Genomic DNA, 24,493 nt, shown 5'->3' with positions numbered 1-24,493 from the left:
CTCATTTTCAATATCCACACATTTCTAACACTTAGATCAAAATCTTAAGAATAGAGATAGTAAATATTAGTTGAGATTCTGATTTAACAATATTAAAAATACGTAGGTAGAGTATGTAAGAAAAAAATGTAGATACAATATCATATCCTTATATAAAAATATGTCCCAAAAAAGCGAGTAACATAAAATTAAGAAGTATGTTTCTTATGCTATATGAGACAATTTTGTCTCATGAACACACACAAAAATGTGAAATCCACTAAGGACATGAGAGAGAAATAAAAAAAATAGGACCCATCCATTTTGTGTCATCCATTTAATTTGTGTGTATATGAAATAAAATTGTCTTGTGTAAAGTAAGAGTAAAAGACATATTTCCCTAAAATTAACAATACACAAACAAAAACGACTAGTGGTATGTAAGTCTCTTCCAGAGTGAGCTTGCCCTGCCGTTCCACTTAGGTAAACACCATATCCCTCTAATTTTGGAATAGGATATTATACATAATCTTTTTAACGCCTACTTTATTTACTCCTCTTCAATATCGTTTGACAAAAAACTCAAAAAGAGAAAGAAATAATGAATATTAATTAAGATTATGATAGAAATAAGTAGGCATAAAAAAAAGAAAAGAAAGGAAATCGTAATATCATATACCACTAATTTTATAGTGATTGTTCAGCCAATAAACCAAAAGTTAATTTTTTGTCATCACTCTGTTCGTTGCAGTGCAAGTCGGATTTCAAAGTGATAGAATAATCACTGATGATACGTATAGAAGCACAACAAGAACAACAATGAGAACATACTCCTTTTGTCGTTGTGGTTAACCCCGTCGTGTAGTCCTGATTCAGATTCGAAGAACTATAACTTGATGGATTTAATAGGATTACAAGATACGTTGGTGGCTTCGTCCCTCACAGGCTTTTCATCCTTAACTATCTCACTCTCTAGAAATGAGGACAAGAAAATAACTCAAGAATTTATTACAATTCTTAACAAATAAAACATAATTCAGATATTAACACAGGGGACTCCTTAAAAAGAAAAAAATCGCGATGTACATCATAGTAATTCTCTCACCATAACAATCAGATTGAACAGAAAAAAATTCCTTATCTTAATAAAAGCCAAGAAAAAAAGATTGAGAAAGAAATTGAAGGGGTAAAGATTGAGGGAAGGGGGGGATTTTTATCCCTTGCTGAGAAGCAATTATACTTCACTCAGGAAGCGGACAAACAGCATGACGTATTTAATTTACTATATAAGAATGTACTACATATCTAAGCTATGATTTTCTTTCCTTTAACCTTATCCTTGAAGGCACCTTTATGTGGTCTTGATAAATTCAATGCATCACCAGCGGTGTGTTTCTTCCGCTTTGGAACTCCAATGTCGGCAGCATTACCAATGGGACCTGACCAAGCTTGGAATGGTTCCTTTGTATATGTATATAAGGTTGAAGAGAAAGAGACATCAGTAGGAACAGTATCTGGATCAATATGATGTGAAGATCCCAAAGGAAAGCCAAGTTGTCCATCTTGATGTGGTGGAGGGAACTTTTCACTCTTGCTCTTAGCATTTGCATGAGTGATTAGACGTCTTCTCTGTTACACATGAAATTTTAGCAACAAACTTAATCAACTTTACTTTTAACTCAATTCATGATCAGGCAGATTTTTCTAATGTAAAGAAAGATAGTTTATTAGAAGGAAAGTAGCAATACAAAGAAATGGAAGAATAAAATAAAATCCTTAAACAAAGCACAAAAAACTAAAGAAGCAGAAAAATGGAGCCATTACTAAAGAGATCTCTGACCCACTCCATGTGTATCCTAAAAGAAACCATTTGTTGAACACCAAGAAGAAGCCATTATCAGAAACCATTAACCTAATTAAAAGATACTGCCCCTAACATGCAGATAGTTAAGTAGTAAGCACTCCAGGATAGAAAAGAGATAAGTGTAGGAAAATGATAACTAAAAGCTTTGCCATAAATTCAATTACTAAAAGTTTACTAGAAATAAGATAACTAAAAGCTTTTCCGTAAATTCAATTACTGGAAACAAATTCAAATGCTTTAAGGAACGCATTAATCATCTACAACATACTTGAATATAAGGGCAGAGTTTGCTTCTACTTCTTAAAATAAATCGAGCACCAAATCTTAATAATCTACTTGTTGGAATTAATACTATTGCCAGATACACCTGTGGTAGCCTGAGACAGATCAAGAAAGTTCACTTGCCAAACCCTAAATGTCCTTCCAACTCGGTCTCAATCATTTCATTTTATTAAAGCATTCTTGGAAGATATAAAAATCTAAAAGCACATCTATTCAGTGATCTCATAAACCAAAGCATCACTCAAATACTTGTGATTATTAATATAAAGTAATTTTTTGAACATACATCAATATTGGTTTGAAGTTCGGCATTGGCTTCAGGAGCAGGAAAAGCTTTCACAGCACGATCACGAATACGATGCTTCTTTGGACCATCAACCTGAGTTTTGCCTGGTGCTCTTAGTCTGAACATTCATGTAGACAAGACTATCTTAGATATGGTCAAATATAATAGGATGGATAAATTATAACTAGCAGATATTAACCAAAACGAACAAAAAAAACTTTTCATTCTAATGATCTCTATAAATTGTGTGTGTGTGTAGACGTAAGAGTTTATGTTGTGTCTTGTGTGTTTTAGAAGAGCATATTTGTTAAATGATAAAACGTTATAACTGCCATTAAATAATCTAAATAATATTAAATAGAACTGTTTAGGTAATATCAGGGTTAACACCCTGCATTTAGTCCTCACAATCCTTATATTCCTCCCACTTTCTCTCTACCAATCATTTTTATTTTTTATTTTTTAAAATATGCAAATACTTCTAGTTTGCAGAAAGGAAACTTAAAAGCAGACATACCTTCTCACTTCATCATCGCGTCGTTTAGCATCCATTTCCTTGCTTGGGGGATATTTTGGAAGACTAGAAGGATTACAAGCATAAGGTTCTGTGGTAAAGAACTGCAAAATGTAGGAGCAAACAAGCAAAGTGAATGTATATGGGTTTGACTTAAAAAAGAGCATCCAAACTCGACTAGGGTAACCATCCAAGTTAATTTTTTATACTCATACACATACACGTAAATTAAATTGACTTGGGACTGTCAACATATATTATCATGTTCATGACCATTTAAAACAAGTAATCCATTCCATGTAGGATTTATTTAATTTTAAATCCAAAGGAAACACGACAAAGCAAACAGTTGAACCAATTCCAAGATGGGATTCATATAGTTAAGATAAACACAGCTTAAGAGAGGAACATCACCTCCAAGACTACATTCAAGATTTGATGGGATATTCTCCTATAGCAGCAGGTTATAACATTTAAGCACATTGTTATTATAAGATATCCAAGCCAAGAAGCTGAAGAACCAAGATCTTAGAAGATTTGTTGTCAAAATCAGAAGATCTACTGGTTATGATTGTTGTTAAGGATCATATAGCCTGACAGAACAATTTACACACCATGAAAATTATAAGGCTTATCACAAAACAAAGCTTCAAGTATGCATTTTAACCTTTTAGGAAATTGTATCCACCACCAATAGATCAGTCCAAGTGGTATGAAATAATAAATATCAATAACACGGCAGTGCAAATCTGAAAGCAGCACATCAGCATTTTAATGACGACAAAGTCAGGAATTTCCAAAAGCCCACCTCACTTCTTAAAGCATCTGAGGCAGTCTTCCGTTCTACAGGATCAAGTGCAAGAAGATTATCAATAAGGGGTAGCGCAGAAAGTGGGAAATCTTTAAATGCCTCTCTTATGCATCTCTTGTATGGCTCTCGAGGTTTGAACAAGGTAGCATTAGGCAACTTTGACTTCTTCCAATACTCATCAGAAGGTGAACCGCATAGTTTGTATATCTTATGCAGTTGCTCCACCTATGTAAGTAAAGAGTTAGAAAAAAATCTAATTGTGATTTCAAATAAGCAACACATAAATGCAATTTATATATCCTTAAAACCATGCTATACAAATTTGAAATTCCCACGAACTATGCAAGAGATATTAAAACTAAACATAAGATTTAGTATACCACTTAAAAAGGGAAATTTACAAAAAGAAGACTAAATTTGTATGCATCGTAGACAATTTAATTTGGTAGCTATTGGTCCACATTGCATATTTAGATAACTCAAGCAAAATTACTATTAATATCCACATAATCACTAGCATCTCCAATAAATCCTCAAAAATGCATACTATAAGACAGAGATTTATAAAATTATCTTAGATACTTGAGACACAAAATCAGGGAAATGAAAAATCCTATAATCCAATAAGAAAAGATATATAAGTTGTTACCTCTGTACGACCAGGCATAATTGGCTTCCCAGCCAATAACTCTCCTAAGATACATCCGGCACTCCAAAGGTCTACGCCTACACCATAATCTGTGGCACCAAGAAGCAACTCAGGAGGCCGATACCAAAGGGTTACTACACGACTAGTCATGGGATGCCTATGGTTTGGATCAAACAAAGATGCCAATCCAAAGTCAGCAATCTTAAGTACTCCTTCATTGTCAATGAGAAGATTTGATCCTTTAATATCACGGTGAAGTACATTACGGGTATGACAGTGCTCAAGTCCTGATAGCAGCTGATGCATGTAACATTTTACCTGAAATTGAAGGCACAGTATTTGGAGACATCAAATACTACCGCTTAAAAAGAAAGTATACCAATTACCAAAGGATAACTAAGTAACTCTTAAATTATTAAGGCAAACCTGGTCTAACCTGAGGCTCTGTAAACCTGATACCAGGGCTCGCAGCAAGTCCAGCTAAATCATGCTCCATGTAATCAAACACCAAATACAAACTACAAGACATCCTTGATGTAACTAAACCTTGCAACTTTACAACATTGGGATGATCCAACCTCCGCAAAATAAGAATCTCTCTAGCCATGAATTTTACGCTCTCAGGTTCCAAATTGTCAAATCGAACCTTCTTTAGAGCAACAATTTTACCCGTCAAAGTGTCTTTAGCTTTGTACACATTACTATAAGTTCCTTGCCCAATCTAAAACGAAAGGAAAAGTAAAAAGGAAACAAGGAAATTTATGAGAAGAGAATATGTGACATCCTACAATACATAAGTTCATCCGACTCAAAAAAATGCACAGATTCAATTCCCTTAATTTTACCAACAAATTACAAACAGATCAATAAATCAGATATGGCACTATCCATCAAATTCTTTTTCCATTTAAAGTTAAAAAAAAAATGCATACACCCAAAATTAACAAAAAAAAGCCCCATGAAAACACAAACCAACCTTATCAATTTTCTCGAATGTGTCAGCCTTTCGCGGAATCCACCCACTGAGTGCTTCCCCACACACTGCGGTGAGCCAGGGTGGCCATCCAGCTGCAACCTGCTCCCCACTCAAATGCTTTGGCAGATTACTTAGCCTTGGATTCGCCTTTGATCTTCTTCTTTCTCCGCGAGCCCGCTGAACTTGGACCCCATCATCACCACCACCCTTCTCCTTCTGGTTCCCAATTCCACCATTCTGAACCTCTACCACCACCTTCTCCTCCGAGACTCCATCAACCTTCCTATTATTAGACTCGGAACTCAAATTTCTCTCCTCCTTCACCTCAGAGATTATTTCCGACGACACCTCGCGGCTAATCACACACCCCATTTCTCGATTCTAAGCTTCATCTCTTGTTGACATGGTTTCTAATTTGTAATTACCAAACAACAACCACATTAATGGATCCAATTAAAAAAAAGCAAGATTATCAGATGAATGCGTCTATCCTTAGCAATTGGCGAGAGAGAATGGTTTGAATTTGAATCCTAAATCAAAAGCAAACCTGTTTGTTTACAAGTTTTCAATAGCCAATGACTGACCCACAAAGTACACGCATCCGAGCACGACGACAACAAGTAACTTTTCCAATTCACTCAGTGCCAAGATTCAGTGATCTGCATCAAAGACGAGAGAGAGAGAGAGAGAGTTTACCGTAACATTAAATTTGAAGCAGAATTGCTGTACAGAGTCTTGTCTGTATAGTCTATAGTGGGTGTCTGCATGTAAAAATTACTTTAACCCAGAATTTGGACACGTTTGTTTGTTTTTGAGTCATTTTTTTTTAGGATTCTCGAAAAATCAAAAGTGATAAATATATTTATTTATGTTTGATATAAGTTTTTTAAAAAGATTTCGGGAATATGATTTTTTTGAATTTTATTTTGTATGTAAATTTTGTTAAAAATATCATCGAGGAGAGTAGTATTCTAAGATTTCTATGGCAAGAGAAAATTTAATATAAATAAACGTAGCATTACCAAAATTAACCCAATATTTTCACGAATATTTTAGTCTACCAAACACATTTTCGATAACATTTCCAGAAAACTCATCTTCCTATTATATTTCTGGAAATCGTGATTCCCGAATAAAAAAAATTTATCATCTACCAAATGCCGCCTAAGTGATGAGTTTTTTTTTAACATATCCCCTTAGTCGCGCGCTCACATTTTTATTTACTTTTTGTACTTTTATTTAAGGGTTTGTTTTTTCTGATGTTACTTTAGATAACTTTATCTAATGTTCATCAAAACGACGTCGTTTTGGGACGGAAATCATGGTATTTTTGTAATTTTAATTTATTTCAGGGTTATAATAGTCTTTATCACTCTAATTTTTTAATTTTTCAATCCCAAAACGACCTCGTTTTGATGAACATTAGATAAAGTTATTTAAAGTAATATCGGAAAAAAATTTCCCTTTATTTAATTTCACTAAAATATAGGGTGATGCGCGCTCAAATTTTTATTTACTTTTCATGCTTTTATTTAATTTCATTAAAGTATAAAGTGATTAAAATCGAAGTCGTGATCTTATAATCACTAAAACTTTAATATCATATAAAAAATTACCTCAACCTAAAATTTTAAAATCCTGGATTAGAGCTTTTTAAAGGAGAAAGAGAGAGATCAGATGTATGTAGTGTTTGGACTTCTGCTGTGAGACAAGAAGCGAAGGAATAAAGAGAGAATGAGATCTTCTTGGCATTCTCAAGTCAAACCCGGACTCATTTCTATCTCGCATTTCGCGAGTTACAAGGCAAACCCATTTCGAGTTGTAGTCATTTCATACATACTAATTACTCTATGCTCTTGTATCAAAAAAATAAAATAAAAAATACTCTATGCTACTTTCCTATCCTAAATTGACGGTTATTTCACTTCTTTAACTCTTTCGTAACTCCTAAGGCATGGATCATTGATGGACAAAAAATCCGTAATTCATACAATCTTACTTACTTTATTTATTGCGTTATGAGAACGATAGTGATTTTTCATATCCTTTTTAACAAACTAAATTCTATATGCAACTTCAATTGTCTAATGTTAAGCAGTAGTGTGTGATTGATTTACTGATTTCTAGGCCAGTTTGGTTCTTTTTTCTGATAGGTTTTCTCATTGGCTCAGATCAAAGCTGTGTGACCTGTTGACCTACCTGAATTGGTTTGACCCGATTTTCTTTTCTTTTTTTTAAAAATACTACTTAAAAATTTAAACATAGCGCATAAAGAACTTTCTTTCTTTTTTTTTTGTAAAAAAAGGAAAACTAAAACAAAAGAGGACTACATCTCACTGACCATTCTAGGCCAAGCAATGCTGTTGTAGTCGAATAAATTTTTAATACTACTGCTGTACTTAGATTCAGTGTATCTCATCAATGAGAGTATTACACATTAGAGGAGAGAGAAAAAAATTTAAAAAAAATTTTAACTGACATGTAATATTTTTATTGATGAGATACACTAAATCTTTGGTACAACAGTAGTACCAAAGATTTATTCCTTGTAATCCCTATTAAGCAAGTCTATACAACCAATAAGAGGGGACTCAAAAAAACTAGTCTCCCTCCCCATAGTACTAACTATACCAGCAAAATAATCTGCTACACTATTTCCTTCCCTGTACACATGAGTAACCTTCATAACTCTCGTGACGAAGTACATTACACCACTGGATCACATGTTACTTTTTAATTAATTATTATACAACCAATTTGATTTTAAATATTATATATTATTAATTTGGTCCTACCATATAATACCTTTTCATTATCAAGGAAATGCCGATTCTTTCCAATAAATAACTCCAAAGGCACCATATTATTTGACTAATTTTTTTTTTTTTTTTGGTAAACTATTATTTAACTATTTAATCTCTAGTATGTATACTCAAATTCTAAGATGGCCAAGCTCAGAGCTTGCTCTTGACCCCTCTGTCTTCGGGTTTTAAACCTTCTTCTTCCTTGCTTTCGGATAAGGGTGACAATACGGGTCAACCCGACATGACACGACACGACATATTTTCAACCCGTACATTATTTGACACGATCCTGACACGATTCGTTTTGTAAACGGGTCACAAAACACGAACTTTGACACGACCTGCTGCGAGTCATGAGTCGACACGACCCGCTGCGAGTCACGAGTCGACACGACACGACCTGCAAAATTTAAAATTTAAAAAAAAAATGAGATTTTTTGAAAAATAAATAAATTAAAAACAATAAAAAAAATAAAAATAGATTAGCTTCTGTTTTTTGAGATTTTTAGTTCCTTCTATTCTTTTCTATACTAAACAATGACTATATATATCAATATATAAATAAATAAAAATAATAATATAATAAAATATTTAATTGAAAATTAAAAAAATGACACTGTGCGGGTTGACTCGCGAACCCGTGGGTTGACACGTGACCCGACACGAAAAAACAGGTCACATTTACACAACCCGTACACGACCCGTAATGACCCGTGGGTTGACACGACACGCGTTTTGACGAGTCCTGTCACGGGTCAACCCGCGGGTCAAAACCTGTATTGCCACCCCTACTTTCGGACGCCTCTGCCATGGATCTCGTTGAAGGAGCTGAGCAAACAAGAATCTATATTGCATCGATACCGATATGAGATATGGAACACATATTCTGATAGGTTAATTATAAATATATTAGATTTTGATACGTTAGAACACGAGATGTTAAATAATATTTTTAATATATATAATATAATTTATATTTAATACATATAATATCCCATAAAAAGGCATATTACCAATTAAATATTCAAATTTCATAACATAAATATAAAGTAAAAATTTCATGCCTTGTTATTTTTTTATGTCAAATCCTATAATAGAAAATATTTAATTTATAAATTAATTTTTATCTTTAATTAAAATTTAAAAAGATAAAATAAAATAAAATTTAGATCTTTATGAATATTGACCGCGAAACGAAAAATGTTGACCGCGTGTTGAACATGTGTCACTGATGGCGTGTCGGAAAATGTTAAGCGCATGTGGGACATGTGTTAGAGGCATTTTTTTTTTTTCACAAAATTTAATGTGTTCGTGCTTCTTACATAGGAACTACTGATCTAATTTGCATATTTGGGGTCATGGATAGGAATAAATCTAGTGCATCAAATCAAATGCACCGAAGATTCAGTACATTTGTTCTTTCTTTTTTTTTCTTTTTCTTTTTTTGAATTCTCAGTTATAGGCATCTTATCCAATAAAGATTTATTACATGGATAGAGGAGTAGGCGCTCTTAGCATGCCAAACCTTTCAGTGGTGGGCATGTTTGTACTTTGCGTTCTCACCCTTGAAGCAACAGCCATAGCTATTTCCCTATCAGATGAAATGGGGCTCATGATGGAAGATGAAACTACTGGCGGTCTAAAACTTCTTTTGGAACTTGTTTGTGAATGTGCTATGAGAACAGAGGTGTCAACACTGTACACTGGATGTGTTTTGCAGCTCAATATTTATTGTTCTGTGAACAGAGCCCATGTTCCAATGAGAATCCAATTCAGATTTCCCAATTTGTTCTCCTCCCAGGCGCCGATGGAATAATTGGTTCAACGGTTAGTGCCAATAGGCGATTTTGTTGCTGCATAATTTGTTCTTGTTGCCAAATCTGATATGCAGCCACCACTACTAGAAAAATCCTCTACAGCGAGAGAATTGTTATGCAAATTGCGTCGCTAATTTCATCCTCGCTATTACTTTTTCTCGCAAATTCTCTCACAAAATCGTTTGCGAGGGAAAATAGTAACGAGGATGAAATTAACGACGGAATTTTCATAGCAATTCCCTCGCTATACAAGATTTTTCTAGTAGTGCACCTCGGACGTGAAACTAGAGACTCTATAATGCTGGCATTGCATGGGATAAATGCCCGGAGTTGGCTGGGTTGACACCAAAGAGTTTGTAGTTGACTTTTGCCATCTATGTTGATGATCACTTTCTGAAAAGTTCTTCGACTCAGATGGATGCAAACTTGCAAGAACCCGAGCAATAATGACTTGTTCCTGTTCTTCATTGCCTTTAAACTCTGAAGAAAATGACGATGAAGTTGAAGAAGATAAACGATGCTCTGACACTAGAAAGAAATTTAAAACAAATAGAATATAAAGTCAAGTCCTGGAAGGGAAAAGAAGAAGCACAAATGATGTTAAAAAATAAAAAAGGGTATATTGAAAAGAAGACTAATTGGGTTTGCTATACAGAGAACGTTTCCATGTGCAGGTTCCAAATAGATTATATTTGTGTAAGTTCTAAAATATTCTTGGTGATCTAATCATGCTCATACACAACAAAAGCATTTAAATCAAGTGCGGAAAAACTAATATTATAAATATCTCGCATTTGCTATTCTTGTTTGTTCCGAAGATGAGTTGCAGTTGTCGGTGTGTCAAGAATTTCGTGAGTGTCTTGTGAGTCTTCGAAGCTCTAACTCTCATGCACATGTATTGCACATATCTAAGAGTGAGCTCGGAGATCTCAAAGTCTGAAATCACACCATATAAAGTTGACAGTTGCCTTGAAACGTGGAGCATGAACAAATAATGAAATATTCATTTCAGGGTTTATTGAAGTGTAATTTTATTTAATAATATATTCATCACTTTTATTTATTCACGTTAAAAATAAAAAAAAAAATCTAATTAACCCTATTTTTATTTTCACATGTTATCTAATAATCTTGACAGAACACGTATTAAATATTAACAAGGTATTTACATTATTAACCACTCATTCTTTTATTGTCCATTTCTCTATCAAAATATTTAAACTTGCAAAATCTTATTAGTTTTTGTTTCACAAGAAAAAACGCTTAATTCTAAACCCTAAAAAGGTTGCAAACAATAATCAAAGGAGGAGAAAAAAAAAAATTCAATTCCGTCACGAGTGTTTGACTTCATAGACATATGATATGATTCATGGTTGAAGATTCAAGGCTCAAAGTGCAGCAAAGTTTGAACTTTGAGAAAAGCACCATATTTTTTTTTTTGGGTACATAGAAAGCACCATTTTTTAATTATAATGATGACCATGTACATATATCTGCTTCCAAAATAAACATTAAAATGAAAAAAAAAAAAATGTAGTCTTATATTAATGCCAACACATTTTTCATGGCTTAAAAGCTGGAGTATGATCAATTTCAGGAGGATAAAATGCCTGATATATTTTCCTATCGATTAAATTCCTGTATGGATCCTCCTCTCTCTTCTTGATCAAGTAATCTATATTGCCTTCAACTTCAGACTTAATCTGCAGGTACAGTTGTTTAGCATTTTCTTTGTCTTTTAGCATCTTCTCCATGCCTTTTGTTCTTATGGGCTTCCCAAATAGATAGTATAAGCGACCAGGTATTTTGGGTAGAAGCACTGGAATAGTGAGATTTTGGCTTGCCACCTCACCACTTGCCTCATCTCTGCATGTGAAGTACACAGTTTTGATATTTAGCTATATATATGCCTATATCTTACTCATTCATTGTTTTGCTGAATAAATCACAAAAGAAGTAATATACACTTTTGAGATGGAGAATAATTACCTAAACTTGACTGAGTCACTATTCATAGATCTGATGTAATCGTTGACTAGAGGGATCTTTATTAAGTCATTGTAGTCAAGAACAATCTGTAAAATTCAAGCAGTTTGACATTAAATATTGGGGTCATTATTTCAACTTAATATTTCTTGGAACCATAATCAAGACATTCAAAACGAGCATTTCCACCAGAAATTTATAAAAAAATAAAATAAAAATTCCTACGACCTATCCAGGCTCGAGAAATGAACATAACTTCAGAAAATAGCTAGATGAGTGATGAATAAATTTAGTTTTAACTTTTCAAAGATAATTGCCTCAAAAACACAGTGAACCTACTTTCCTAACTGTAACTTGGTGTGTGAACACATTCTGAAAGTATGTACTATGACAATTTGCCAACTATGCAACAATTGAACAGTACTTACAATATGTTTTACTGAAAAGTCAAAACCTCCCATTTAATGCCACTAACTCCACTTTTAACAATGAATGATATCTACTGTAGTCAAGCACTATATTGCATACTCACGAAGAAATTAATATCACTAGAGCAAGGATTTTCATCTCATTTGTTGCTGGCTTCTATATAATCTATCTATTAAAAGATATATCACTTGACTCCAGCAGAATGGACAGTCTAGATTATTATGGTTTAAAAGGGTAAAGACCTATTCCCAAAAGAGAGAATAAAGAAACTGTTAAGAGAGAAAGAAGAAACCTACTTCAGCAATATCATCTTCGCCTACAGCTCCAAATGGCACAATCGTGGCGCCAAATCGTGCTGCCATTCTCACAAATTCCGGATGCTCAGGCCAAATCAACTTGTATTCTTCCCCCTGGCAATTATGGAAGCATATTCAGTGTGGAAGCAGAAAGTAGAATCATCATCACATCACAGTCAGTGCTGATCTCAAAGTTTGACAAACATGATAAATCAACAGAAACAAAAGAATAAGTGCAAACTTGCATCTGTGCAGTTTGGACTTATTTTCATGTAGTGCCAGAGATCACCAAATAGTGCAAAAAGGTATTGGTAGAAGCCCATAATCTCTACTATATGTTCTATGCATGGTGTGCTTCTTTCTAAAAAATTAAATGAAATTTAATTGCTATTTTGAGTCTTGTCCTTACCAATTTTCTATGTATTATTATCACTCCCTCCTCTCTCAGCTCTTATAATGTAATGATGAAGAACCAGAAATAAATTTAGATGATAATGTGCTGTAAGAGACAACATAGCTTTTATAATAAACAGAGACCTAAAACTGGGGATATCTAATAATAAAAAAGCTTATCCAACAAAAATTTAGATTTTAATATCTTTTCCACAAAATTACCATACAAATGTGTCTAAAATATTAAATAGGACATAAAAACATCAATTTTACGGATTTTTTTAATAATGTAATTACATAAAAAAGGTGATAGCATAAAATTACTGTGATTGAACCTTGTAATGGAGAGCCTCTCGTGCACCACCAGGATATAGGAGAACATGTGATTTTGTTGAAAGTAAGTTAAAAAGATTGCTTGCTGAGACAGGAACCCCACCAAGTACCTTAACCCAATCAACCAGAGAAAACTCAGAAGAAAAAATCTCCGTTTTCCTTGTAAATAGCTCAGGGTGGGCTATTCCACGAAGCATAATACCTTTCTGACTTAAGAATTCATGTGTAAGTGGGACAAGCTCTAACCCCAACAAATTGTGGTAACCAACGAGTAAGACAGGACCTTCATCTGGAACACCAGAGAGACCTTTTACAATCTTTCCATCTTCCAAAGTTGAAAACATTACGGATCCAGTAAGAGAACGAAATAATCTGTCATCCACATCAGTAGTATATAATATATCAGCTCTAAACCTATTATTCCCTTTTGCTTGGGAACACGTGCAACTTAAATTGTTAACAAAAAATTATGAAAGTAAAGCAGAAATAAGCTTCAGGCTAGAGCCAAAGACAAAAATGATTTAAGCTCAAGGTTTCACATTTAATTACATGGACACAAACAAACAAATCCGTACACCACTTTCTCCATTCAGGTTGTTTGTTTCTAACATGCTAAAATGCATCAAACCATTAAAAGATATAAAAATAAAAAATAAAAAATAAAAACTAGAATGGATGATTGACATCAACGTTCAACAAAACATACTTTTTTGAACCCTTTCACAAATTTCACGTAAGATGTAACTAAGAATAAGCAGGGTTCACAAATTTCAAGACTTGCATCAGTATAGCTGGTCATAGGGACTAAAATCTCGTAGAACCCTTTCACATCGACACAGACATTGTTATAATTTACATCATATATGAACTTTCTTAATAAATACAACGCACACTAGTAAAAGTTTTTGCTTTGTATTTTCAACCAATATTCATGTATGCATGCATGTATATTTACATGAATCTTTCTTAGATTTTAAAATCTTTAACCATATTAGCTTATTGTTAAATAAACTGGTTCAACAAAGATCTGTTATTGTTTTTGAAACAACGCTAACAGTGGGAGTTTTATGTCAATAGAATTGATGAGCAGAATATTTGGCATTATTTGTGCAGATTTGTAATTATATCCTTAATTAATTAGCCAGCTGTAGGTTATGATTTGTAATTATATCCTTAATTAATTAGCCAGCTGTAGGTTATGATTGTGTAATTATATCCTTAATTAATTAGCTAGCTGTAGGTTATGATTGTATAGTTATGATTGTGTAATTATATCATACTATTTAAATGAGAATTCTCCAAAGGAGAACACACAGAGTTTTATCCCAATTTCTCTAAGTTTAACATGGTATCAGTCTAGGTTTCGTTACTAAATTTTTCGCTGTGCTCACAGTCTCTGAGTTCCCAGTTCTAGTCTTTTGCGCGTACTGTTCACGTCGCGATTCTTGTTTTTTTTTTCCTCTCGCGATTTTTCTCAGCATCATGTCTACTGAAAAATATGATGTTCTTTTTGTTCGTCTTAATGGAAAGAACTACTCCACCTGGGCATTTCAGTTCCAGATCTTTGTCAAAGGCAAGGAGCTTTGGGGTCATGTTGACGGAACTAATTCTGCTCCTGACAAAACTACGCACCAAGCGGCACATGCCCAATGGGAGGCCAAAGATGCACAGGTAATGACTTGGATCATAGGCTCTGTTGAGCCTAGTATTGTCCTCAATCTCAGACCCTTCACAACGGCAGCAAAGATGTGGGACTATTTGAAGAAAATTTATAACCAAACAAACACTGCTCGCAGGTTCCAGCTTGAACATGAAATTTCTCTTTTTCAACAGGATAGTCTCTCAATTTCTGAATTCTATTCTCATTTCATGAATCTTTGGGCTGAATATACTGACATTGTCTATAAAGATTTGTCGACTGAAGGACAAACTGCAGTCCAAAATGTTCATGACACCACAAAACGAGATCAATTTCTTATGAAATTGAGATATACTTTTGAGGGCATTCGCACCAACCTAATGAACAGGGCTCCTGTTCCCTCCTTGGATGAATGTCTAAATGAATTGCTTCGTGAAGAACAACGTCTCCTTACTCAGACAAACATGGAACACCAGAAATCTGCCTCCCTTCCTGTAGCGTATGCAATACAAGCCAAACCACGAGGTCGAGACATGAGTACTGTCCAATGTTTCTGCTGCAAAGGTCATGGACATTTTGCTTCAAACTGTCCTAAAAAGTTCTGTAATTACTACAAAAAAGAAGGTCACATCATCAAAGAATGTCAAATCAGACCACCACGGAGAAATGCAACAGCCTTCACTGCCACTGTTGGCTCTTCTACTACTCCTGTTTCTGTGGATCAGAATCCGCCTGTTTCTGTGCCAACTTTAACCCCTGAAATGGTTCAACAAATGATTGTTTCTGCATTTTCTGCTTTGGGTTTTTCAGGTAAAGTTTCTTTATCCAGCTCTCCTTGGTACTTTGACTCTGGCGCATCCAATCATATGACCAACAATGTTGCTTCTCTTACCAATGTTACAAATTACTTTGGTAATTTACAAATACACACTGCGGATGGAAACAATTTACCTATCACAGCAATTGGTGATATTTCTTCATCTCTTACCAATGTTTATGTTTCCCCTGATCTCACCAGTAACCTTATTTCAGTTGGTCAATTAGTTGACAGTGATTGCAAAGTTGAATTCTCAAAGTCTGGTTGTCATGTGCAGGATCAACACTCAGGGAAGGTGATCGCGAAGGGGCCTAAAGTTGGACGTCTTTTTCCTCTTTATTCATTGTTGTCACCATGTTCTTTTCAGCCTTTTATTTCTTGTAATTCTGCAACTGTTAATTTTCAATTATGGCATAAGCGTCTTGGTCACCCAAATTCGAATGTACTTCATGCCTTAATGAAATCTGGAGTTCTTGGCAATAAACATTTCCCATCTTTTAGTGCTGTTCAATTTGATTGCAATTCTTGTAAACTTGGTAAAAGTAAAATTCTACCATTTCCAGTTCATCAATCAAATGTAAATCAGCCTTTTGACATAATTCACAGTGATTTATGGGGCATCACACCTGTAATATCTCATGCACATTACAAATATTTTATCACTTTTATTGATGACTATAGTCGTTTCACATGGGTCTATTTTTTGCGATCTAAAGCTGAAGCTTTCTCTGCATTCCAATTTTTTCATTCCTATGTTCAAACTCAGTTTGCATCAAAAATTAAAACTCTGCGTTCTGACAATGGGGGGAATACACATCTCATTTGTTTCAAGAGTTCTTGCAGAAAAATGGTATATTATCTCAAAGGTCGTGTCCTTCCACACCCCAACAAAATGGGATAGCTGAAAGAAAAAACCGTCATCTTCTTGATGTTGTCCGTACCTTAATGTTGGACTCTTTAGTACCCTCCCGTTTTTGGTGTGAAGCTCTCTCAACTGTTGTCCACCTTATTAATCGGCTGCCTTCTCCAGTCTTGCACAATGATTCCCCTTTCTTAAGGTTATTTGGTAAGCAACCCAATTATTCAACTCTTCGCACCTTTGGTTGTGTCTGTTATGTTCATCTTCAGCCACCAGAACGCACCAAACTCACAGCTCAATCTGTTAAATGTGCTTTTCTTGGTTACTCAGCCCATCAAAAAGGTTTTTTATGCTATGATCCTCACTTACATAGGATTCGGGTTTCTAGAAATGTCATCTTTCAAGAAGATACATATTTTTTTGCTACTAACCAAGACACTCAATCTTCTACATCCAAATCTGTCTTGCCATTGTTTCCTAACAGTTTTGCAGAAGACCAAGCTCGTCCTCCTGTCATTGTCTACCAAAGACGTCCGACTGTTCCACCAATTCAGACTTCAATCCCTTCAAGGCCCCCTTCTGATCATTCTCTGGCTGCTGATCCAGTGCATGCACTAGAACCTGCCCCTTTACGTCGCAGTACTCGCATTCGTAAACCACCGGAAAAGTATGGTGTTTCTGAATCTTTATCTTTGACAGCAACTTTAGCATCTATTCCTATTCCTTCTTCATATAAACAGGCAATGGAGCATAAATGTTGGCAGGATGCTATAGAGACTGAACTTCTTGCACTAGAGGAAAATCAAACATGGGACATTGTTCCATGTCCTTCATCGGTTAAACCTCTTGGCAGTAAATTTGTATTCACTATAAAGTTGCGTTCAGATGGATCCATCGATCGATACAAGGCTAGATTGGTTGTTCTTGGAAATAAGCAAGAATATGGCCTAGACTATGAAGAGACCTTTGCGCCGGTGGCCAAGATGACTACTGTGCGGACTATTATTGCCATTGCTGCATCTGAATCTTGGCCAATTCACCAGCTAGATGTCAAAAATGCCTTCCTTCATGGTGACCTCAAAGAAGAAGTTTACATCAAACTTCCTACGGGTATGCCCTCACTATTACCTAATACTGTTTGTAAGCTAAAACGTTCTTTGTATGGATTAAAACAGGCACCAAGAGTGTGGTTTGAAAAGTTTAGCACAACATTACTTGGTTTTTCCTTCATCCAAAGTAGCTATGATCCATCTCTTTTTCTACAAAGGACCTCCAAAGGAATTGTGATTCTCCTTGTTTATGTGGATGACATTATCGTCACCGGCTCAGATCAAGAGGCTATCACTACAATCAAACAATTGATGCATACAACTTTCCACATGAAAGATCTTGGACAGCTCACTTATTTCTTGGGATTAGAAGTACAATTCCAACAAAAAGGCATCTTTGTCACTCAGCACAAATATACTTAGGATCTAATTCAGCTAGCTGGTCTCACCACTGCAACTATGGTTGACACTCCCATGGAAGTTAATGTAAAGTTAAGACGGGATGAAGGTGACCTTCTACAAGACCCAACTTTATATCGAAAGTTGGTAGGAAGTCTCATCTACCTCACCATCACAAGACCTGATATCTCTTTTGTTGTCCACACAGTCAGCAAATTCATGCAAAATCCTAGACACTTGCATCTTACAGCAGTACAACGAATCATTAAATATTTGTTGGCCACTCCCAGCCGTGGTATCTTCTTTCCGACAAATGCAACAATACAACTTCAAGCATACAGCGATGCTGATTGGGCTGGATGTCCCGACACAAGGAAGTCTACTACTGGCTGGTGTATGTTTTTAGGAGATGCCCCTATCTCCTGGAAATGCAAGAAACAAGAATCTGTCTCTAAATCCTCCACTGAAGCAGAATATCGGTCCATGTCTGCAGCATGCTCTAAGATTATTTGGTTACGGGGCCTTCTTTCAGAACTTGGTTATTCACAAGCAACACCAACTCCGTTGTATGCTGATAATACAAGTGCCATACAGATTGCAGCAAATCTTGTATACCATGAAAGAACAAAGCACATAGAGGTCGATTGTCATTCAATCAGGGAAGCTTATGACCGTAGAATTATCACTCTACCTCATGTCTCAACATCTGTTCAACTAGCTGACATCCTCACCAAGTCTTTGACACGTCAACGACATAATTTCCTCGTCAGCAAATTGATGCTTGTAGATTCACCAGCATCAATTTGAGGGGGGATGTCAATAGAATTGATGAGCAGAATATTTGGCATTATTTGTGCAAATTTGTAATTATATCCTTAATTAATTAGCCAGTTGTAGGTTATGATTTGTAATTATATCTTTAATTAATTAGCCAGTTGTAGGTTATGATTGTGTAATTATATCCTTAATTAATTAGCTAGCTGTAGGTTATGATTGTATAGTTATGATTGTGTAATTATATCATACTATTTAAATGAGAATTCTCCAAAGGAGAACACACAGAGTTTTATCCCAATTTCTCTAAGTTTAACATTTTACCCCTCTACCATCAATGCAACAATGACATTAAGTAACAGGTTACCACTTACCAATAAGAACAATATATGGCAAGCATAATATAGCCAAAAAAAAAATTACCCAACTACTTGATCCATTGCATATCTGAATTCTGTCAAACTGGGAGGAATGAAATCCCTGACCAAATCATGCCCCCTTGAATTACGGTACATGCAAGTCCCCTTGATGATTGTCAGCAGACCAATACCATCTTCCTGCACTACCACGCATAATATACAATTATTCAGCTATGATAGAGCTGTTATCGCAGAAGAATAAATGGGGAGTAAATCTGCAATTAATATTGTTAAAATGGCATACTCAGAAAATGCTAGTGAGTTCATCATGTTAGAGGTTAAGCAGATCCTTTAAACGAGTATATTTTCTCATTTACTCCCAAAGTATTACTCTGGACAGTTTTGTAAGCATACATATTTAGTTTGATTATATTTTTTTAATCCAACGACCTGTATAAGTATGTGTTTCCACATATTACGTTATTACTGGAATAGATTAGTAACAAGGGAGCACATATCCAATGTAAAGTGATGTAACACAATACTCTCACTTAATATACGCCCTTTATGTAGGGACTAACAAGTGAGAGCACTATGATATTATGAGAGGTGAGAGGAATTAATTTTAACCATTCAATCTCGAATGGATGGTTTAAAATTAAAAGTTGCTTAAAGATCATGTGTTCGCTTAAAAAAAAGTTACATGACTTAATATGTTGATGATAGTTGCAAGTTGCAAGTATATCTATTTATTTCACGTACCAAGAGAAGGGTGTGTCCGTTGTCCTTAAAGTTACGAACTTTGCAGTTTTGCAATGAGCCCGCAAGTCTTTGAGCTTCATTTACACTGGGAAGCATGTAATCCTTGCCACTAGAATGGAAAACTTTGTCAATCTTAATTCTGAACACCCAAATGAAAACACCAACTTGAAAGTATTACAGATGTTTTATGAACACAAGAGTCTCAAAATTGGAGTGAATATATGCGAAAGTCCTACACAAAACTTTATTGTCTCAGTTAATTACGCAATCCAAATATAAAGAGAGTTAGAACCTAGCAAGCACAAGTACTTCAGCTTTGACAGCATGGAGACGCGAATTAGCATATGCAGCAGCTGATTTAATAAGTTTCAGCTTCCAAAGAAGAGTGTCCCTTGGTATAACATTAGCCAGCTCCTGAGAATAGACCAGACATAGTAAAATATAGATTGACAGCTTAATATAATCCCATATTGTATGAACTTTTAAGAATTTGTCTAGAGAATAGAGCAAGGGAAAAGGATAGAGGAAAAAGACAGATACTACTACAATCTAGAAAATAAGAGGGATACTTAAACACTTATGAGGTTACCAACAAGATGAAAGAGAAACCTTCATATTAGTGTGTTACCAAAATTTAGGAGGTAAGTCCATGCAACAAGCTTATAATTCTTGTCAACTAACTAAATTAGATACAATATAGCTGTAAAACAAATGGAAAAAAGAAGAAGGAGAAACCAAAGGACAGAATATCAAAATTTCTTACAGGAAGACATGGGAGCAATGCGGTGAGGTTGCCTGACAATTGCTCAATTTTCTTTGTCGGAGGAATCCCATTTCCGATATTGACTGATGCCATCTTCAATGGATCACCTGATGTCATAAAATTATATAACAATTTATATGAATAATCATTTTTAATGGAAAATGGAACTTTATTAGAGAGAAAGGAGGAAAAGTACAGTTAAGGGCAGGTTAAGATATAATCCTGTTAAGAGTTACAGTTAGTGTTAGGAGTTAAGAGTTAGTTTTAGGTTATTGAGAGCATACAGGCTTGGCCAAATGTACTTTGTACTACACTCTTACCTAGTAGTATATGCAGAGGTAGATTGTGTTATACAGTGTATCCCATTACAGCAGAATTCTCTCCTACTCTCTTCATTCTCTCTATACATCTCAAACAGAAAATTCTACACCAAGGAAGATGAAAATAACTCAATATGCAGCAAGGCTTCCCAGTCTCTTTGCATATCGGAAGTAACATGTTACGATCCTACTCCAATCCTACTCCAAGGTATGAGACTTGGAGTCCCACGTTGGTTATATGGGTGACTAATGTGGGGTTTATTTGAAATTTGGGCTCTCCTACCTCTTGAACTAGCTTTTGGGGTGAGGTTTTCCAGTAGTTCGTATCAATTTGTAGCAGTTTTATCATTACTTCATGCTCGTCCTCTAAATTAATAAAATCAGGTAAAGGCAAAAGGAACTATAATTCACTAGTTTCTCTATCACTCAAGCTCTAACAATCCCCAATTATTATGAGTTTATGAACATGAAAAGAATATATATTTTTTATATCAACATAGATGCACTTACTTCTTATTCACCATCCACCAGCTATACAACGAGCAAGAATTGAAAAAAAGGTATCCATCACATTTGCAAATGAATTATAACTCCATGAAAATGTAAATGTAACAGTTGGAGTCTTGAGAAAACAGATTATTTACCCATAATAAAACTAAGAAGAAAGGGAACAGCTACATGCAGTTCGTCAGGCAAAGCATCCAAGAGAGGAAACAAAGGTTGTAACTGAGATCTGCCAAAGGATGTAGCTATGGTTGAAAGAGATATATAGTCAGATTTCAATAGAGAATTGACCAGAAATCACCAAATAAATACATTAGTAAATTTGACACAAAAATACAGCATTCATAGACTCACCTGGATTGGCTAATATCAGTACTAGGTCAATTGTTGGATTACGAGCAGCAATAGCAAGTGCTAGGCATCCACCAAAGGAATCACCTACCAGATAAATTGGCTTATTTGGAGACACAGCATACTCACGTTTAACAGCTTCTTCAACAAGTTTCACCAGTCCTTCATAAAATTAAAGATAAAAAGGTTTCAGTCTAAGAACAGATTAACACCCGATAATCAAGGCTATTATTAGATTGAAATTTATTCAACATTATAATACAATTAAGTGCATATTTAGATTTGCTTGATTTTTAGGAAAAATCATTATTTTTTCCCAAAAACTCTCTGAAGAAGATTTTATGATAATTTTTTTTTTTTTCCAAAGCATCTATTCACAACAATTTCTTTCCTGTCACATAAAGAAACTGAGTTGCTACTTGCTAGGAACAATTATCAACCTGAAGTTACAATCATTTAAATGTATCAACAGCAACACAGATGAACTTCCAAAAGTTGACAAAAGCATACGTTAAAAGGCAAAGACCTTCAAATGGTGTTCGATCATTAACAGGAATATGCAAGCAACGAACTTCAAAAGCCCTGTATTGCAAAAAGTAAAGGTTAAAGGAGAAAATAAAATAAAATAAAATAGCACGATGTACATATATATGAGGAGCATAATGTTATACAATTCTGAAAGTGCTGATTCTAATCCTGCAGACTTAACAAGTGCAAATGAATACCATTTATGGGATTGTTTTCAATTGCTATTGAAATACGAATAATACAACATACTTCCCAAGAGCTTTATGGTGCAAAGAGAGGCCCAATCCTGTGCCATCAATCCCTGCATGAGTTAACATTGCGCATATTTTATTTTGACATTCAATAAAATAACATTTAAAACATTCAACCAAAACTGAAAAGTTGAATACTGTAAAGAAGCAATTCAACCCAAAAGCTTACGAAAGCCCACTGGGCTTGAAGGGTGGACAATGCACAGGCCCACCTACCTATGCGAACAAAGAAATTACATTTGATAGAAAGTGGGGGGCGACGAGGATCGAACCCAGGACACGAGGCTCTAATACCATGTAAAGAACTAATTCAACCCAAAAGCTTAACTGTTGGATGAGGCTACATTAATGGTTTTATATATCTCAAGAAATACAATTAACATTTAATATTAAAACAAAAAAAAAAAGCAAATTTATCCACAAAAGCCTAATATACACATCACAGTCTCCCAGAGGACTTGACAACATGTAACAAATTGAATCCACAATATCTTCATACAAAAATAAAAACTGTTTACCAGGTAGAAACAGAAGAGTGGGAGAATCTTTCAAAGGAGAACCACATTCAACGGGGCAAAACCAGCGAGGTGGGCCACCATCAGACCTGCACAACTCCTTGGCTGCATCGAAGTAATCTTCCACAGTCACAGTTCCATAACCATCATCCCAAAGGGGTGCTAAGTCTTCCTTATTGCTCTTCTTATCTTCAACTATAGGACGCAACAACCTCACATCCCTTTCCTCCTCAATCATAGAACCATTTTTCTGTGTCTCAACAACCAGAGAAGCTCCATTCACTGAATCAGATTCAGAGGACAATACCGTCGAACTTCGACCATCCAAGCTCTGAGCCTGAACTCGAAACCGATGCCATCTAACGGAGCTTATGGCAGAAACGGGTGAGACCCGGAAACCCAATACCGAGGACATGAAAAAAGGGTGAAGTTGAAAGCTTTGCTTTTTGAACAACTAAGCAGCACTGACAAAAGTTCACTATTTTTGTTTTCGTGCTTTCGAATCTTAAAAAAGTTAAACAAAGTAACAAACACTTCAATGTGTTTATAAAATGAAACTGTCAGAGTCACGTGTTTGGTGTTGAGAGTAAAATACAGCAGAGAGGATGAGCGATAGAAGCGAAATTGCAGGGATAGAACATAAGTACACAAAATGTTGGCCTGTAACCGTTTCAGACATAAAGAGATGACAATTGTTGTTTTATAGCAACCAATGGCAATGAACTAAACTACGTATTCTCCTAAGCAAAATGACAAAAAAAAAGGAGAGTGGGAAAAGGACAACAGTCACTATTATTTTATTTTTTCAAAAAAAAAAAAAAAAACTTTATCGATTGTGATAATTCTATTTAAGTGTTTGGTTGGGAAATTTTTTTAAAATTCTCGGAAATATGATAATGTTAATTTTATTTATTTATGTTTAGTGTGAGATTTTTGAAAAATAAAAATAAAAATCTGATTTTTTTCAAAATTTTATTCTATGTACAAATTTTTTTCTAAAATATTATCCTTTCGTAGTATTCTTGGAATCCATGAATTGAATTATTGAGTGTGTGACAGATACTCGTATTCTGACGCCCCAATCTACCTGGAGAATAAATTTTTGGTATTACTGTTGTATCTAAATTCAGTGTATTCTATGAATGAGAGCCTTACACAATCAGATGAGAGAGAAAAAAGAAAAC

The 24,493-nt window shown here is 34.9% G+C and overlaps 2 protein-coding genes across 3 annotated transcripts; both read right to left on the bottom strand.

Moving 5' to 3' along the window:
- Positions 1–1,037: 1,037 nt before the first annotated feature.
- Positions 1,038–6,054, bottom strand: LOC133293913 (probable serine/threonine-protein kinase At1g54610). Of its 2 annotated transcripts, XM_061492536.1 has the most exons (8): positions 5,909–6,054; positions 5,362–5,771; positions 4,822–5,106; positions 4,386–4,703; positions 3,734–3,961; positions 2,929–3,029; positions 2,412–2,529; positions 1,038–1,608 (listed from the first exon to the last, which is right to left on the bottom strand). In XM_061492536.1, exons 2-8 carry the CDS (start codon positions 5,731–5,733, stop codon positions 1,285–1,287), a joined length of 1,746 nt encoding a protein of 581 aa, XP_061348520.1. In that variant the 5' UTR covers positions 5,734–5,771; positions 5,909–6,054; the 3' UTR covers positions 1,038–1,284. The 2 variants fall into 2 exon arrangements, with proteins under 2 accessions (XP_061348520.1, XP_061348519.1); XM_061492535.1 differs by having other exon boundaries at positions 5,362–6,054.
- A 5,346-nt stretch (positions 6,055–11,400) lies between these two features.
- LOC133293837 (phytyl ester synthase 1, chloroplastic) lies at positions 11,401–23,978 on the bottom strand. Its single transcript, XM_061492438.1, has 13 exons — positions 23,313–23,978; positions 22,793–22,844; positions 22,542–22,597; positions 22,019–22,177; positions 21,805–21,909; positions 20,841–20,947; positions 20,370–20,491; positions 20,078–20,186; positions 19,380–19,513; positions 13,422–13,791; positions 12,694–12,807; positions 11,972–12,057; positions 11,401–11,848 (listed from the first exon to the last, which is right to left on the bottom strand). The coding sequence occupies exons 1-13, from the start codon at positions 23,722–23,724 to the stop codon at positions 11,545–11,547; spliced, it is 2,130 nt and encodes a 709-aa protein (XP_061348422.1). The 5' UTR covers positions 23,725–23,978; the 3' UTR covers positions 11,401–11,544.
- Between the last annotated feature and the right edge of the window lie 515 nt (positions 23,979–24,493).

Source organism: Gastrolobium bilobum, unplaced genomic scaffold (genome assembly GCF_033153095.1).
Source record: "Gastrolobium bilobum isolate Gb01-03AN ecotype WA unplaced genomic scaffold, APGP_CSIRO_Gbil_v1 utg4431, whole genome shotgun sequence".
Classification (NCBI taxonomy): domain Eukaryota; kingdom Viridiplantae; phylum Streptophyta; class Magnoliopsida; order Fabales; family Fabaceae; genus Gastrolobium; species Gastrolobium bilobum.
The sequence above is the reverse complement of the archived record's forward strand: the minus strand, read 5'-3'. Positions and strand labels throughout refer to the sequence as shown.